This window comes from Nuphar pumila, chromosome 9 (genome assembly GCF_984573655.1).
Source record: "Nuphar pumila chromosome 9, dmNupPumi1.hap1.1, whole genome shotgun sequence".
NCBI lineage: Eukaryota > Viridiplantae > Streptophyta > Magnoliopsida > Nymphaeales > Nymphaeaceae > Nuphar > Nuphar pumila.
Window position 1 is genome coordinate 116,139,446 of NC_143257.1, and position 19,808 is coordinate 116,159,253.

Sequence of the window (19,808 nt, forward strand, 5' to 3'; positions counted from 1 at the left end):
ACAGTTCTGTTAAAGTGGTTTATAGGATTCCTGTACATGTTCTGCAATTTATTTTTTGAACTGCTGTAAAGTCTCTCTGAGAGAAGCGTTCTTTGCGTGGCAGAGGCTGGTCAAGGTTGCTGCAAAGAGTGGCTTGTACTAGTTTTGATCTTGGGTTTCAATATCAAGTTTAGTGGAATCTCAAGTTGGATTGCACTTGGGGACTGGATGCAAGTCTGGAGGACCAAACCAAGATAAAAATCTGTTGTGTTGCTGTTCATTGTGGTTTGTGTATTGCTGTTATAATTTTTGTATTTTATTTTCTGAACATTTTTCACCCCCCTCTAGTGTTGTGTTGCCATAGATCCTACTTATTTTACATCTCAATGTTGCTCTTAAGAACCAAAACCTTTAAAAAATGATGTCAAATATCCACATGTTTTGCATTGTCTTGGACATAACATAATATCATTGAAAACATGATCAGGAGAATGAGATCTTTCTTGGAAAGTCATCTCTGCAATCTGTAGGGCCAGTGCAAATGCCTCTGATTTGCAGAGAAAGGAGCACATAGATTAAAATGCACACTCAAAATTTTCTTTTTTCTTTTTGATGGTCAAGTTTTGGAGGGCATGAGTTAGTTACCAATGGAGCATCCACTCATTTGCATCAACAAAAAGAAGCATGTTTTTAGTTTGGAGAAAAAAAAGGAAAAATGCAGCAATGCAAGAAACTTCACAGATGTTGCAGAATCTGAATTCTGTAAGATATGCATATGAAGCTGGTTCAAGGTACTTGCAATCCGAATTCTGTCAATCATACAACAAATTGCATGATTTTTTCTTTCCGTGTTGCTTCAAAAGCACAATGAACACATAATATGCTTAACTCGAATTAAAGATAGCTCGGGAATTTAATGAGCCTATCCAACATAATCTTGCATTTGGACCAGAAAAGAAACAATAGCAAATTCTTTTCTAATGATACAAGTCAACAAACAGTTGTTACAAATGGGTGGACCAATGTTTGCAGAGGCTTTGCGAGAGCATCACATCATCAATCAGACCAACCTGATCTTATCGTGCATTTGTTTTCCAACATGCAATTGGTATGTGAAAGCCTGCACAAAAACACAACCAAGTAATTGATTATATCCACTGCTAGCAATCGGTGCCGTATGAAAATTGTAGCAAGTGATCCACAGGGCAACTACAGGTATCACTTCATAGAAATCAAACAGTTTCTATTTTTAAGTAAGCATCCCATAGATCTTATCATCTTATGCAAGTGATTGGTACTCGTTCTCCACATGCGTTTATCTATGCAGCCTACAACACAACCTAGAATCTTGCACTGTATTATGAAGATATGAGCATCTTTTCAATCATGTCTGTAAGTAAAAGATACAAACACATTTGAGAACATGCATTTAAGAGTTGGAAGTATCAGCAATGCACACCTGTACGGGTGAATATATATTTCCTTGGTATGGTCAAACCTCTAGGAACATTTTGGCCTTCAACACAAACTGACAAGTGATTACAACCCAGCAACTGTTTATAATGTTGTTAAGATATAAATCTCAGTTATCCAAAATGATTCAAATTAAAGAACTGAAAGAGGTAGATTAGTTATAGGTTATTCTGGGACTTTGTTGTCAGTAGGGTGAACATTGGATTTCTTCTTCAGTTTATATAAAAGCAAATGCAGTGAAAGCATCATTTTGTTCTTTGTCATTAGACTTTAAGGTTGAAACTAACCTTTTACATACTGTTATACATTGAGTCCAGCAGCCCATTTCAAATTGACGACGAATCACAAAATTTGAGTTCCTATCATGAGGCTGCTAACTTGCGGGTCCCAATTGAAATAACTTCTCTGCTTGTTCTGGAAAGAAAGTAATGAAAAGATATGCACCTGCAAAGAGTAAAGCATAACCAGTTTAGCAATGATCCTGTCAATAGATCAAATAACCAGATGCTCAACCTACTAATAGTTTTACTGTTTTACAAAATATCATTAGAGTAGTGTTGAATGACAAATTTCGCAGAAAATGATCATCAAATTGAATTGATCGATGGTAAGACTTATCCTAAATATTATAAAAGCAGAAGCAAGGTATCATGTGCAAAAAATTGGATGTTCTTGTTGTGAGTTAAGAGTGCAATTCAAATTTTGAATGGGCATTTGCATAATATTTTCTTAAGAAAAAAGTCTTACATGACACATTGCAATTTTTTAAAAATTAATGAGTTACTATTTATAACTACTCTCTCTCTCTCTCTAAAATGTTGTTCATAGGGGTGTAACTGGGTTACCAGACTTGATGTCTCAAACCGGTTAACCTGACCTGACCCGATATGAGCGGACCCATGGGTTTGGGTCGTGTCCAAAATATAGACTCGTAATGAAAACATATCGGATCGTGGGTATTATCAATGAAGATCCGAATCCCCTTGGACCTGATCTACTTTTTATATTCGACCCAAATGGTTCCCCATAATTTAAAACCAGGCCAACCTGAACCTGATGCGATTATGTACCGAAACCCATTTTATTCTTGAACCGACCCGAACCCGAATTCGCTTTGTACCTGAACCGATTATGTACCCAAATCTGTTTCATATGTGAACCGACTGATGAATACCTAATACATTTTGAATATGATATATCATTGATGTCTTTTTTTCAACTTCAAATGATTGGTTGGTATCGAGATTTTTTTTATATTTAGATTTTGACATTATTTAAAATAGTTAATAAGCATCTCATTTGTTGCATATAATCTTCGTAATGAATAGTCGATTCCACTACTTTATATATTTTTTGATTGGCAGGTAATTAAGTCTACCAATTATATCAAGACACAAGCTGAAACCAAATCTGTTAAAACCCAAACCGATCATATCCCAAGCCGTTAAACCATATGGGTCTACATTTTTTTTTTCACCCATACCCAGACCTGAACTTGGACCCAAATCAAAATTGGTCGATCTGGGTCTATGTTTTAGACCCGATTAGAAAAGGGGACCCCACCCAATTATACCTGACCCTACACATACCGAAATACATGGGTTCATAATTTCTAGCCATACCCAGACCAGGACCCAGACCTAGACCTGAATTAGATCAGTGTGTTTCTTCATTTTATAATGTTTTAAAATTATCAATGTATTTATATTTCTAATTATTTTTACATTCAATCTTGATAAATGTCTTTGATGTAAACCTTTTCTAAACATTTGAGTTATCTTATAAGGCCCGACCATATGGGCGGGCCGATTATATAGTACATGATAATGATAGAAAGATAAATGTGCATGCAACTGGACAAGGTGGTGCTTAACATTTGACAGCCTCCCTATCAGTCACCAACAGTCCATGGTTAACACTGTCCACTATAAGTGTACAATATTATGCATGATCTTTTTGTGGATTGATATGGATTAAGAGCAGTCTCATTGACTCCAGGTGTAAGTTATCTTGACATTTTGATGCTTATTAACATACTCATTGTCCTTAAGCAATTACATCAATGTTGTTCATGGGCGACCTAGGTGCAGCCCCACCGCCTGGGCAACCAGGTTTGGGCGGTGGGGCCCTATATTACTGCCTATGCTTTTTTAGAGCCTATGCTTTTTTCTTTTTTTCTTTTTTTCTTTTTTTGAAGATTTTTATTTTTGAAAACATATCATTTGTTTTCTTCTTCGAGGAGGATGAAAAGAAGAAGAAGAAAAAGAAGAAGATACGTTATTTATCCATTGCTTGTATTATGTCTATTGTTGAGAAGAAGAAGACATATTATTTGTCTCTTGCTTGTATTATATCTATTGTTGAGAAGAAGAAGAAGAAGAAAATATTTGTCTATTGCTTGTATTATGTCTATTGTTGTTAATTTTTTTGTATACATGATTTTATTTTTTGTGTATTGTTCTTTACATTGTTAGTTGTATTGTTTGTTTTATTCTTAATTTGTTTGAACAAGTTAAGGTTATGTAATATAATTGCTTTAGAATGTCCAACAACATATTATTTGAATATTGCTTATTGTTGATTGATTTTATGTTGTATACATGTTTCTTATTATATTTTTTATACAACAACAACAACAACAACTACGCCTTCATCCCAAAACAATTGGGGTCAGCGATATGAACCAAAACAGAAATTCATTTTGGGTCTTCCACATGAATCCTTTTCCTCCAATCATTTCTATCCAACGCCATGTCCTCGGTGAGGTTCAAAGCATTCATATCCTTTCCTATCATCTCCATCCAAGTCTTCCTAGGCCTACCCCGACCTCTTTTAACTAATATATTTTCCCATTTCTCCAACCTTCTAACTGGAGCATCATTAGGCCTTCGCCGAATATGTCCAAACCACCGTAAACGATTCTCTCGCATCTTATTTTCAATGGGTGCAACACCTACCTTCTTACGTATCTCTTCGTTCCGAATCTTATCTTTTATTGTATTTCCACACATCCATCTAAGCATCCGCATCTCAGCTACACTCATTTTTTGAATATGATGTCTCTTGGCAGCCCAACATTCCTCACCATATAGTAAAGCGGGTCTAATAGTCGTCCTATAAAACTTTCCCTTCAACCGCAATGGCATTCTACGATCGCACAGCACTCCAGTAGCACTTTTCCATTTCATCCACCCAACCTTTATCCTATGATTTACATCTCCATCAATTTCTCCATACTTTTGAATGATGGATCCCAAATATTTGAAATAATCATTCACCGGTATATCTTGCTCACCAAGCTTCACTACACTCCCATCACTACTTCGTTGCTTACTAAACCGGCATTCCATATATTCAGTCTTACTCTTACTCAACTTAAAAGCTCTAGCTTCCAATGTCTGTCTCCATAATTCTAACTTAGCATTAACCCCAGCTCTAGACTCATCAATCAAAACAATATCATCAGCAAACAACATACACCACGGTACATTTTCTTGAATTGATCTCGTAAGCTCATCCATCACTATCGCAAATAGGAAAGGGCTTAAAGCAGATCCTTGATGTAACCCAACCGTTATCGGAAAATTGGTTGTCACCCCTCCACAAGTGCGGACATTGGTTACTACTCCTTCATACATATCTTTAATTATACTAATGTACTTGAGAGAAACACCTTTCTTCATCATTGTCCACCAGAGAACGTCCCTAGGTACTCTATCGTATGCCTTCTCTAAATCAATAAAAACCATATGCAAATCTTTGTTCCTCTCTCTATATCTTTCAATAAGTTGTCTAAGAAGATGTATAGCTTCCATAGTTGATCTTCCAGGCATAAAACCAAATTGATTCTCCGATATCATGACAACCTTCCTCAACCTAGACTCAATCACCCTCTCCCAAAGTTTCATAGTATGACTCATGAGTTTTATACCACGATAGTTTGTGCAATCTTGTATATCACCCTTATTCTTATATAAAGGCACCAAAGTACTCTTCCTCCACTTATTAGACATCTTATTTGTTCGCCAAATCAAGTTAAAAAGATTTGTCAACCATTCTAAACCTTTCTCTCCCAAGCATTTCCAAGCCTCGATAGGTATACCATCTGGGCCAACTGCCCTTCTTGATTTCATTTTCTTCAAAGCCTCTGCAATTTCTTTCTTTTGAATCTTGCGCATGAAGTCACGATTTATCTCATGAAAAGGAATGGAGAAGTCTCCAAGATCTTGAGCATGACTATCATTAAATAGCTTATCAAAATAATCTTTCCATCTCTCCTTAATCTCCTCATCTTTGACTAAAACCCTTTGCGTTTCATCTTTGATACATCTAACCATACCCAAATCCTTCGATTTCCTATCTCTCATCTTTGCAAGCCTATAAATATCCTTCTCGCCTTCTTTGGTATCCAACTTGTCATAAACCTCCTTATATACCTTAGCCCTCGCGTTTCGAACAACTTTTTTAGCTTCCTTCTTTGCTATCATATACTTCTCCAAATTCTCATTATCACGACTCTTACTTAGATTTCTATAACACTCTCTTTTAACCTTAATAGCTAATTTGACATCCTCGTTCCACCATGATGTATCCTTACCTAGTGGTGCACCGCCTTTAGACTCACCCAATACCTCCTTAGCTACTTTTCTCATACCACCCGCTATCTTATTCCACATTGATTCTGAATCCTCCTCGAGACACCAATCAACTTCCTTAACTACCTGCTCTAAAAACATTCCTTGTTTAGCTCCTTTCAGTGCCCACCACTTAATTCTATGATCTATCCTATGTCTATCCCTTTTGCGGCATTGTCTAATTCTAAGATCTAAAATTAAGACTCTATGTTGTGTAGCTACACTTTCTCCTGGTATAACCTTACAATCGATGCAACAACCCCTATCTCTCTTTCTAAGTAGGAAAAAATCTATCTGACTCGTATTAACCCCACTTTTAAATGTTACTAGGTGAGACTCCCTCTTCCTAAACCAAGTGTTTGCTAAGATCATATCATAGGACAAACAAAAATCTAAAATCCTTTCTCCACTTTCATTTCTTTCTCCTATACCATAGCCTCCATGGATATTCTCAAATCCCTCCCTACTAATGCCTACATGTCCATTAAGGTCACCGCCGATGAAAAGCTTTTCTCCATAAGATGTCTCTTGTACTACTCCATCTAAATCTTCCCAAAATTGATGCTTAATGGAATCATCTAAACCTACTTGAGGTGCATAAACACTAATAATATTAATAATATCCGTACCTAATACTAATTTAATAAGTAAAATTCTATCACCCTTCCTACGGACCTCAACTACATTATCTATAAACTGACGACTCATAACAATCCCTACTCCATTCCTATTCCTATTTATTCCTGTATACCAAATCTTATATCCCCAAGGTTCTATCACTTTAGCTTTCTCACCTACCCATTTGGTCTCTTGAAGACATAAAATATCAATCTTTCTCCTACACATAACATCTACTAACTCTACCAACTTACCAGTTAAAGACCCTATGTTCCAAGTGGCTAACCTAATTTTATGGTCTTGGACTAACTTCTTTACCCCCCCACCCGTCCAACAAAGTGAGGGAACCCTTGCCTATTTGACACCACACCCGGGCGCCGGTGTGACGCGTCGCTTCTGGGCGACGACCTAGCAACCCTTGCACATTTATCACTGCCTCCGGGCCTAGAGAGTACAGCGCGTCGCTCAGTAGGGAACGCCCCAACAAAATTCTCATATTGGTTCATTTTCATAGGATATGACAAAGTTTTTATGCTGGCTGTCACAGGCCTACCTCAACCCTCCTCCTTTATCCGGGCTTGGGACCGACAGTGTATAACTACACAGGCGGAGTTTTATTATATTTTTTATGTTTTTTTTTTAAATTTTTTTTTATTTGGAATACCGCCTAGGCTTTTTTTAGGGGCTCACCGCCTAGCGCCTATGACAACTAAGTTAAGAACCATGTCATAGAAACATAGTACACATGGAATTTCTCTTATTGACTCATATTTATAGGATGTATCAAAAGTTTCATAGCCTGTTTCTATTTATACTAACTCTCATCTTTTATCTAGGCTTGGAACAAAGATTACTATCAAAACTCCCCAGAACTATACACACACTAGTGAAGAAGATCTTGCAATTCAACAATGTCAAAAGCTTTTATTAGGAACTATGATATAAGATTAAGGCTGTCAATGGGTCGGGTTTGGTTTGGACCCAGGTGAAACCAGACTTGGACCAGATTTTTGGGTATGGTATCGGGTCTGGACCCGGGTCTCATCGGGTCTATTGTAAGAGAAACCATACCCGGACCCGATAAGAGCTACATGAACCAGACCCGGACTATACCCGATAAAATAATATTTTTTATCATTTTTTCATTGAAAATTTGCAGGTCTTAATCGGAACTCGGGTTGTGCCCGAGTCTGGTATAAAATTTCACAAACTATACCCAGGTCCATGTATTAATCAGACCTTTGGGTCTGGACCCGGGTCTTAATCGAGTCTTCTTATTTGTCACCATACCCGGACCCTATAGGGTTTGGTCTGGGTCAGGTCCGGGTAAACCTGACGCTTTGACATCCCTATATAAGATAGTATGAGCACCTCTAAGATTAGAATAATGATTCCAGAAGACAGCTATAAGTAGCACTGGTAAACAAGCTGAAGGAACCGAACACCCTGTGTTTGGGCTCGACTCATTTACCATATAGCCCAGTTCAGGCTCGGATCTACCCTAACCGAACACAAGACGAGCCTGAGCTGGCTTGTGTAGAAAATTTTAAATGGATCGTATAACATGGAAATAGTGAGAGTTGAACTGCAAACCTCTTCCTTACCTATCATACACTCCAACCAACTAGACAAATAAAGTTTTGTAATATGTGTTACACTTATATTATATTATAATGCGTTCTCATGAGTTTACAGGAGTTGAACTGATCCGAACACCCTGTGTTCGGGCTCAACTCATTTTATGCTTAATGAGCAGCTTGTGGCTCAGCTTGCCATCTACATGACTCGATCACAAACGAGTATGTGACGAGCCAAACCACTCTGAGCCCTAGCTATAAGGCCAGCACTCTTACATGGTACTGAGTGTTGAGCAGGTAAAAGTTTATAGAAAGAGAGTGCACATAGCAGAAATGTATATGTAAGATGGATGCATGGATTTATGAACAAAGATAAAACTAGAAATGGATATATAATAAAACATTTATGAGTACTTCCAATAAGAGAAATTCTAATGTCACTTAAGATGGTTTGGACACGTATGGAGATCTATCACAAAGCCAATAACAAAGAGTGACATGATGTAAGTAAAATAAGTTGAGAAAATAATAAGACCATTGAAGACTTAATGGGAGGTAGTGAGAGGTGAAATAAAAGAATTTTCGGAGACCAAAGGTATAGTTTGATAAAAGACAATGATACAATAAAAACAGTCACTATTATTGGTCTTGACAGTGTCTTGGTGATAATTTTTATTGGACATTTTATTTAATGTTCTTTTAAAAATGCTGCCATTTTTCCTAAATTCCTTTTTTTTAAAGACCTAAAATGCAATATTTTCAAAATATCCACTAATATCGGCAACTATGCGCACAAATAGCAATAGATTCTAAGTTTGAGGATGATTTCTCCTTTCTTTTTTTCATCTTTGATTTTCTTATGAAGAAAGCTCCAAAAGCAATATGCTAAACAGCAGTTTAAAAAAATGATGTATTCACGTATTGTATATGAAAAGTATGCAAATAATGATAGACAAACTTGTGCTCCATATGTATCCTTGGGAGGGACTCAGCATCTTGAGATATGATAACATTCACCGTCAAGTCCAAACCATGAAAACCTATAGGACTTTGGTTCCGTACATTGCAGAGTGTACATATGAAAACACACCTAAATGCAATTGATCCAGCCACCAACGATGTAGATTAGACCTGTAGGATGTGCCTGCCATGATCCATTTTTGTACCAAACATGCCTCTGATTAAGTTGCTCTTAATGACAATATGGTCTCTCTCTCTCTCTCTCTCTCTCTCTCTCTCTCTCTCTCTATATATATATATATATATATATATACATCTGATATTTCTATATTTTGGAGTGCACTATCCTTCTTTCTAATTTTCTATCAATATTAAAGGATATCATTTGTAGTAAGGCAAAGAGGACTTACAGATGAGTATGGTGCCTAGGACCGCTGAGATCTTTCCCTGAACTGTTATAAGACCTGCCTTCCCTGCATTTTGCAGCTCAGTGGATCCAATAGAGTCAAATGTTCCTGCAATAAGATATAAATGCTCCACATCCTTATGGAAATGCAAACATTATGTCCTAGTGAGACTTCAGTTTGCCTTGCTTGTAAAGAGCACAAAACCTGGCTTTACTGACTGAAGGCCTGATGTAATAGAAGCTAGATTCTGAAAGCCCTCTTCCTCAAGTTTATTAGCAGCTGCAGCTGACCTGATGCATCAAATGGAACAGTCAATTCAATAACTTCTCAAGACACTCTGGATTTTGCAACAATAGGAGATGACTACTAAAACTATCTTGCAACCAGAATGGGAATACAATCATAAAAAGAAAAAGTCTACACTATCACCAAAGAGAACAGGATTTCATTTTATATGCCAACTTGTAATATCTCACTACTTCTTATCTATGTGAACATAGAGAGATCATCATGCAACAGAATTGTATCTTTATAGCTTGAACTTTCATGAAATCAGTGATTTGTGTTTATTATAGTTCAAAAAATTCAATATAACCAACAAGCCTTGTCACATTATGGGCATTAATCTCAGAATCTCAAGTGAAAGGCCTCTAGCTTTCCAGATCTTCAAGAAATGGAAGAAAATTTAACAGTAAGGTCATCTTACTAATCATTGTGAAACCTGAAAGTTATAAGGAATTCCAATTTAAGAATTTTCTAAGATAGGTGCTTTTAGTGCAGTCAGGATTGATTGACGTAGTTGTTCAGCTGAGGGTCTGAAAGAATCAATGCTAGGGACCAGGGGGAAAGAGGAAGTTGTTCCATTGCCTCGTGCCCTTTGTTGATTATCTTGGTTTTTCTATCATAATACAGAGAAGACAGGAGCAGCACTAGTGTTGAATGTTCATGGAATGGTTGGCTAGCTTTGAACAAAAGAAAAAGAAGTAGCCCATCCTCCAAGACCGGCAACAATAGTGGATTCAATAGCAGCTGATTCTAGAGCAAGTGACATCCATATCAAATCCTCCAGAAGTTATGCTCAACAGAAAAGTCATCAGAAGTGCCATAGCTCTTTTTCTTTTACAGCAAATGAAATACCAATGGCAGCAGATAGGTATTCAGTTAGCTTTCATTGAATATGAGAGCTACTGAGATAGTCATATCTATTCTATCATCAGTTAAGTCATTAGCCTCAGAGCATATTCTTTCCAATGTGCAATCAGTTCTCCCACTTGAATCTGGCTCTCAGAAGCCTTTCTACCTCTTCCTCAAGAGTTAAAAGATCTCTCATCATGCCATACCACATATTGAATACATTCACATTATAAAATCACTTGCATTCAAATTGATCAATGCTACAGGGCATGAACTAAAAGAAGCTAAACTCTCACCTCTCTCTCTCTTTCTTTCTCTCACCACATTCAACAAGCTAAAAGCTAGTTGAGCTACAACCTGACTTTTTTCTTCTTATAGCTAAAGCTAGGCACTCGAGAGATTGACTATCAGAACAAGAACACATACTATTTCAGGCATAGCAGAAAGCAAGGTTTCAACCAAACCAATCTACCCCAGCCACCCAATGAACTAAGGTTGGGGTCTATTTCTATTACAAGAGGACCAAAGGAAACAAAAGGGGTCAGTCCAATTGCATTAATAGCATCGTCTTCTGTAAGAACTTCTTCAACTTCCTTGAGGGAAGTAACAATAGCATGCCATCTATGCCTTGAGCAGGGTTTTCTGAGTCCTTTCCCTTCCCACATTGAATGATCCTCATTTCACTTTTGTGTAATACATGCAATTGGAAGTGGAATGTCTCTCATTTTTCATCTGGTTGAATTGAAATGGTAGCTCAATTTCTTACTTTCTTGTTAGCCAGTTGATTTTGAGTTATGTTCTATTTTTTTAATTTTGCTTCTTCTCTCTTTGTTCTTTGCTCTATGGGCTCTAGCCTTGAGTCCGTGATCTAGTGGCTTATAGAGATAGAGCTACGCTTCGTGTTTCCGCTTCACTATTAGCCTTGCTAAGAAATGAAACAAGATGGTTTGCCTCTTTGCATTTCAAAATACTATTTTGTTGTATTTTAATCTGTTATTAGAAACTGGAGATCCACTATGCTTATCTCATAGTTCTTCCTAATGTCATAGGACTCATTTTAATTAAACTTTTGACTAAATTCATGTTTACTTTGACCACGTGTTACTGAGCCAGAATTGTCACTGTAATGCACACATAAGTGACTAATAATTTGACATGAAGAACAACAGCAAAGAGGTAGCAACCACATAAGTACTTTGACACCGGATCATGTCAAGTCCGAGGGATGACACACTCCATAATTCATTTATATAAGAATAAACTTAAGATGGCCTTTCGATATTACATATTATGTTGTCGCTGACTACTCCCCCTCAAGTTGTACATCTTGTTCACACATTTACAACTCGTTCTTTGAGTATTTAAATTTTAAAGATATGCTTCAGTAGGCTTTTATTAACTATATGCTAAACCCCATTACAAACAGGGTTCATCAAGTTATGTCCTCAAACCAGACTGATGCACCATTTGGATGATGCATCAACCTTGTAATTCATAAACCTGGTTTGTGCTGCAACACGTTCTGAGGTCAGGTGCCCCCAGTTCTTTCATGAGAAAACCCCATCTATTGGGATTGATTGCTTCTAATTCCCCATAATTTCTTTTATGCTAGGGGTATGCAACCCCCCCTACCATTCTAGCCACCATATGACTACAGGATGGCTGGAAAATAGTTGTAATAATGCTGTCAGTGTCAGATAGCACTGGCCAATTTCTGGTTGCCCTATGGTCAGAAAATCCAGCCCTTACAGCAGAAGTTTAAGGCCACATATTTCTGAGAAATCAGTGGAATGGTACCATAGTCCATAAGCTGACATGACAATTTCAAAAAGTGAGGATACGGGGACACAGCTATACATTATATATATATATATATATAGAGAGAGAGAGAGAGAGTTTGGGTATGGATAAGGTGTGGTTCTCTATTAGGATCCATATTAGAAATTTGAAAACAAAAGCTCTTGAATCGATTTTTTTTAAATGGGGTTGAATGAAATTTTTGAAAAAAAGGGGAGGAATTTGAATTTTTTTAATAAAAAGGAGGGTGGGGGAACGAAAGGGGGCTTTTGTCTCCCCAGTCTCTCTCTCGGGCAGATGCAGAGAAGAAGACGAAGAAGAGTAGGTTGAGGAAGAAGATCTGGTACTCTCTCTCTATCCTTTTCTTCCTCCTCTTCCCGTTCCTCTTTATCTTTCTTCTTCTTCTTCCTTCTCCTATTTATTTTTCTTCTTCTTTCTCTTTCTCTTTCTCTTCTTCCTCTCTGCCCTCCGAACACAGGTCAAAAGTCACTAAAAAAGAAATGTTATTTGGGTCGGGTCAAGGTTGGACCCGATCTGGACAAGCACGTACCCATGCCATGTCCAGTGTTTGGGAATGACCCTTTGACCTATCAATGGATAAACAAGCACGAAAAAAAACAAAAGGAAAAAAGAAACAGCCACACACGAAAACAAGGATTTTACGTGGTTCGGCAAGAATTGCCTACATCCATACGACTGCACTAAGCCTTCTTCTTTATTGATTGGGATACACAAAATAGAGGAGGATGCCTCCTTAAATAGGAGGAGTCTACGAATTTTATATGGAGGCTACTAGTGTTGTTGAATACAACAAGAAGTCTAGGGTAAAATTACACAACTACCCTCCAAAAAAATCACCGTGAAAATTGTGGATTTATATCCAGGTAGGAAACAGGCTCCACACTCCTCCAACATCCAGTAGCTGTACCCATATCGACACAGGTACGGCTGCTTGTTAGACATGTCTATGTGACATAGTCCATAAGAGATGGGCAACAATCCACTTTCCTGCCAGGCCATGGCTGTACTATGGCCAGAAAAAGGGAGAAAAGGGGAGGTTCTTTCTCTCAACGTATCTGGAAAAAAGGGAGAGAAACTCTCTCTCTCTCTCTCTCTCTCTCTCTCTCTCTCTCTCTCTCTCTCTCTCTCTCTCTCTCTCTCTCTCTCTCTCTCTCTTGTGCTTTTCATTGGTGAAATGCAGCTCCCACAATATGAACCTTAATCCCCTTGAGAGCGAGGGATCACACACTCTATAACTAAGGGTGACACAGATTTCAGAATTACAAGGGTTTATGAACAATTGAATAAGAAAGTATCTAGATATTACAAGTACGCCATTATGTTGTCACCTAACAATGGGAACCTTGAGAGTCACATAATAAGGTCAAAGAGCAAATTCTAAAGGAATTTCATGAGTCTTGAGAAAATATCCTAAATTTTTTTGTTGAATTGAAGGATGTGATCAGGAGGATTGTTGGAAGCAAAGCATGATGAACAAGCAAATAGCATGAAACTGAGAAAAATACTATTTATCATCCAACCTTGAGAACAAAGCTGCACGGAGCCTGGAAAGAAAACATCTGCTAAGTGAGGGTAAACTATTGATTAACTAATAAAAAAGGGTAGAATAATGGAAAACTCAAAGATATTTGGGAGGTCTGTAATAGGAGCATGGAGCAAAAAGGGCAGATGGATGAAGCAAGCATTTCTTATGTTCTGACCTGGAAAAGGTAATAGGAGTCTATCATGTCCAAAGATGATCAGTAGAGTTCATCTTGATGTGTTGCAGCAAGATCTGATCAGATTGACCACAACACTGATTCTTTAATGACTGTTTTCAAGTGTATACAACAACAACTACACCTTCATCCCAAAACAATTGGGGTCGGCGATATGAACCAAAAAAGAAAATCATTCTGGGTCTTCCACATGAATCATTCTCCTCCAATCATTTCTATCCAATGCCATGTCCTCGGTGAGGTTCAAAGCATTCATATCCTTTCCTATCACCTCCATCCATGTCTTCCTAGGCCTACCCCGACCTCTTTTAACTAATATATTTTCCCATTTCTCCATCCTTCTAACTGGAGCATCATTAGGCCTTCGCCGAATATGTCCAAACCACCGTAAACGATTCTCTCTCATCTTATTTTCAATGGGTGCAACGCCTACTTTCTTACGTATCTCCTCGTTCCGAATCTTAGCTTTTATTGTATTTCCACACATCCATCTCAGCATACGCATCTCAGCTACACTCATTTTTTGAATATGATGTCTCTTGGCAGCCCAACATTTCGTACCATATAGTAAAGCGGGCCTAATAGTCATCCTATAAAACTTTCCCTTCAACCACAATGGCATTCTACGATCGCACAACACTCCAGTTACACTTTTCCATTTCATTCACCCAACCTTTATCCTATGATTTACATCTCCATCAATTTCTCCATACTTTTGAATGATAGATCCCAAATATTTGAAACAATCATCCACCGGTATTTCTTGCTCACCAAGCTTCACTACACTCCCATCACTACTTCGTTGCTTACTAAACCGACATTCCATGTATTCTGTCTTACTCTTACTCAACTTAAAACCTCTTGCTTCTAATGTCTGTCTCCATAATTCTAACTTAGCATTAACCCCAGCTCTATACTCATCAATCAAAACAATATCATCAGCAAACAACATACACCACGGCACATTTTCTTGAATTGATCTCGTAAGCTCATCCATCACTATAGCAAATAGGAAAGGGCTTAAAGCTCATCCATCACTATAGCAACTTAAAACCTCTTGCTTTCAAGTGTATGAATGGCATATTTTAAGAATGTTCCTAACTGTACTAATTTCACACAAGAAAAACGTAGGGTAAGAAACAAACTGCATTTCTACATATGTCTAAATGTTACAACTCACATATTCCTGGATGTTTTAAAATAGAAAAATTGACCTAGCCAGGGCTTCATCTATTGTGAGGTTTGACATATTCATCTTATAACCGTGTTCCAACTCCTGGAGATTTAATGTTTGTGAAGTGTAGATTATATTATTTTAATTTGTGCTGTCACTTAAGCAGGTGCAGACAATATTTTTTCACATGTAACAAAAATATTCATGACACAAGGCTATACAAAAGGCTAAGGGGCATTCCCACATTCTATGAGGTGTTCTATAAGGTGTTTAAATTTGAAAGGGATTAATCAATATCATTACCTAATTACATGAAATATGCATGTAGTTATAACATGAATATGAAATCTCATAATCGATGAAACCTGACTAGGCCAGTTTTTTCTAATATGACCATGTAAGCAATACTTAAGGGAAGTTCAGGATAATATATTTATTTAGGTTTGATCTTCAAACAAATGAAAACATTAAATACCCATGCTTCTTTATATTTTATAAAGTTAAATTTATAATCTATTAGTCTTTGTTACTTCTGAAGAGGAGAAAGAAAACTGACAGGTGATATGCAATCCGTTATTATCATGAACAAATGGGAAAAATACCAGAGCTGGCAGAACCTTCACTAACCTCAATCCTTCCTGACAGACTATCAATAATTTACTGTCAGGTGTGAAATTCTTCTTCACATATTCAACAAAGTCAGGATTGGGTTTAGTGAATGGCAAACCAAAAAATAATCCTGAGAAATTGTTGTGAACGGTTCTCTTGACAATGGTGCCTGCAAAATTTACACACATGAAAACATAGTTAAAGATGTGGATGAAAATAAGGAACAAGTTGTTTTGTGAATTGTGAAAGCATAAGAATTGGAAATTGGAACAAGTAACAAACAAGAATAGAAAGATACTGGGGCATAGAAAATGGAAACAAGGTAGAGGAGTTAATAATTGAGCAAAAAAGAGACCATGTGAGTTAATAATGCATTTGCAATTGTGAAAATATTTCAGAAAACATGCATAGGCACACAACATATGTTGATAAGAAATGTCAATCCTTTTGCAATATAACCTTGTAACTTGCTCTCTAATCTATGTAAGATTCACACATGAAAAGTACCTGAAGGTAATTGTGCTCATGATTATTGGGAACAGTAAATGCAAATGCATAGGTGACAAAGACAATGTGATGATTAAATGAGAAAATAATGAAATTGAGTAGTACCAGTAACACTGCAGGACCAAAGAATGACTGTTTCTATGTTTCCTTTTCAGAACCAAGTGAAATGAGTTCCCAAATGCAATTTTTGTCATGTAAAACATTCAAGTATGTATAGACATATAACTAATGTTGTTAAGAAATGTCAAATATTCTACACATAACTATGATACTTGTACATTGTAATATATGGAAGATGCTCTCCCAAACAAATGCTTAAAGGAAATCATGCTAAAAATTATTGGGGACAATTAATGCATTTGTAGCAGAAATGGATGTATGATCAAATGAAACAAGAATGAGACATCGAAGTACTGTACCAAAATCATTGTCAGCATTCTCAATAAAGAGAGGCGCATGATAACATGATTTTATGTGGGCCCGGTCATATTGAGTTTTATCACGTACATCCACAACAGTATAACCTTCTTCTGTAACAAGTTTTCTTGCCTCTTCACTATTCACGAAATTGACCTCAGCTCTAGTTACCATGCATCGTCTGACAGATGGCTTCTGGGTGGCTCTTTCAGCATAGTTAAACTTGAATGGTACCCGAGATACCCTGCATTCCCCCATAAGATATTTCTGTTGACAAAGATTCTATATTAAGAAGAAGTGACACAAAATCATAAGAATTTGATTTTCTACAAGCTAACAGCACAAAGGCTCCTGAGATTATTTTTTATCAAGATTGCTCTTTATCTTTTATTCTTTTATCAAAAAGATTCTTTGTTACAAAGGGAATTAAGATTGAAAAACAGAAAGGAATAGTTTCATAAACTATAACAATTAAAGTGGTTATTGGCATGTAGCCAGATATTTGAATACGGAAGTCTTCTATTGATAACCACCTCCTTTTCACCACAAAGGCATAAAACATGTTAGTTCTCAATTTATTGATCCTAATTCATTCTTGGTCATAAGTGGTCCTGTCATTAAGTTTCCCATTCTTAAACTTTCTTAAACCCAGAATAATACATGAAATACCCTGCAAGTATGGTACACTTAGGGAAGACAAATCATTCTCCTATGCCTTTATGAAGAGAACATGCATGATCAAGAAGACAAGTAAAGTAATGAATGCGATTCTAGTTCTGGACCAGCCTAACCTACGACAGGATAGAGGATTCGTCTTGATTATCTGTTACCAAAAAAGAGATTTTGGGAGTAAATTTGGTTAGAGAAAATAAGACAAAGAAACTCGTATGCACCCTCCAACTCATGTATACTTCAAAATAAAAAGATCTTCAAGTCAACATTACAAAAGTGGCATGGCCCAGAAGACTTCTACATGAAGAACCTTACCTATCCGACCATCCTTCCAAGATATCGCGTTTCTGCCAAGAATTACATGTTGATTGAATAAGATGAAGTTCTTTAATCCCGACATGAAATTAAAACATAATTCCCTTCATCAGCTTAACTACCACCATCATGACCTCCACAGCACAAATCACTCCATTCAATTTTCTTCAACCCCACAAACCCAATTTTCATGAAAGCACGCCCAAAAACACAAACCAACAACAGGAAAGGAAAAAATTATGGTGAAAACTAACTGATTACACGAATTCTGAAAATGCTATATCCTGGTTGGAGAAGCAAGATACAACTTCACAGCAGAAGCGGGTGAAAATCGAAATACCAACAAAAATGACAAGCCCATTTTCAGTAACCAAGGTAAAAGAAAACTCTGATGCAAGATAGAACTTCTTCACAACAGAAGCGGGCAAAAATCGAAATACCAAGAGAAAAAAGACAAACCCATTAGAGAGAGAGAGATGGGTGGCAGTGTTCCAGTCATCACCTAGATGAACTCAAGGTGGTACAGAAGCTAAGGGATGCCATCCTCCTATGCTTATTCTCCTCCTCCTCTCTTTGGTGCTTATGGTCTGTTCAGAGTCGCCACTCGCCATGCAGAGGGAGTGATAGCGCTTCCCTTTCGGAAGGACGCTCGAATCAAATGTTTTGGCAATTAAACTCGCCAATCTGATGTCGCCACGTGGGCTGCAAGAATCCATTGGATAATGAAAGAAATTCTAGGCATGAATAATAGGTTGGGTTTGTATCGGGTGCTGGACCCAACCTGAACCCGAATTTTCTGGCATGAACATGAATGCATCGATCTTTTGATATTCGGGTCAGCCCGAACCAGACCATATGTGGGCCAGGTTTGGGTTATGATTTTTATAGAAAATCTGACCTGACTCGGTTTTTTTGCCAGATACCTGACTCGACTCCAGATTTTTATGTGTGTTTTTTTACAGAGAAAGCTTGGGTTAGGCAGACCCCTACCAGTTATACAACTATACCATTGAGATTCGAACTTGCAACGTCTAACCCAAAGTGACCTGCATTAACTGCTACTGCCAGATGTTTTTAGTAAAAGTAAACCGAAATTATAACTGATCTCGGTTTAAGATTTCATTTTGGTGACCTGTCAAAACCCAAACCTGACAATTTGTTATTTGGGTGGGCTTAAATACACTTGGGTTGGGTGTCTTAAGCGTTGACAGCACTAGCATTGCCTGACCACTAGGGGTGGCAAAACCTGACACGACCCGCCAACCCGCCTCTTAGGCGGGTTTGGGTTGGGCAAAAATGAATCCGTTTAATAAACGGGTCGACCCGCCTAACCCGTTTATTAAACGGGTCGGGTTCGTGTTAGGGGTACGCCAACCCTGCTGACCCGTTTAATAAACGGGTTAGGCGGGCGGGTCAACCCGCCAACCCGACCCACCAACCCGCCTGCCAACCCGACCCGCTAACCTGACCCACTAACCTGCCAACCTGTTTACCCGACCCAACCAGTTTATTAAGCGGGTTGGTGGGTGGTGTCGGGTTACCCGTTCAATAAACGGGTCGGGTTCGTGTTTGCCACAGCCGACCCGTTTAATAAACGGGTCAGGTTCGGGTTGAGGTATGCTGACCCGCCAACCCGACCCGATTGCCATCCCTACTGACCAGTGACCAGCTTCAAGAAGATTAGGGAGGATGGAAAAGGGAGCCTTGTCCCGCCTCGCCCCGTTTGGACCGAAGATGGATGAATGAAAGGGTGATGAAGGCGAGAATGGAAGTTAAAATCAAAACCCATGCAGAAA

At 37.8% G+C, this 19,808-nt stretch overlaps 1 protein-coding gene across 3 annotated transcripts; it reads right to left on the bottom strand.

Annotated features, from left to right (window-relative positions):
- Window positions 1–774: 774 nt before the first annotated feature.
- LOC149828984 (rhodanese-like domain-containing protein 9, chloroplastic) lies at window positions 775–18,641 on the bottom strand. 3 transcript variants are annotated; one of them, XM_090017846.1, is made up of 7 exons: window positions 18,515–18,641; window positions 17,028–17,269; window positions 16,120–16,270; window positions 9,853–9,938; window positions 9,652–9,756; window positions 1,740–1,896; window positions 775–1,099 (listed from the first exon to the last, which is right to left on the bottom strand). In XM_090017846.1, exons 1-6 carry the CDS (start codon window positions 18,553–18,555, stop codon window positions 1,826–1,828), a joined length of 696 nt encoding a protein of 231 aa, XP_089873972.1. In that variant the 5' UTR covers window positions 18,556–18,641; the 3' UTR covers window positions 775–1,099; window positions 1,740–1,825. The 3 variants fall into 3 exon arrangements, with proteins under 3 accessions (XP_089873972.1, XP_089873973.1, XP_089873974.1); XM_090017847.1 differs by having other exon boundaries at window positions 17,028–17,292; window positions 18,515–18,618; XM_090017848.1 differs by having other exon boundaries at window positions 17,028–17,292; window positions 18,472–18,599.
- Between the last annotated feature and the right edge of the window lie 1,167 nt (window positions 18,642–19,808).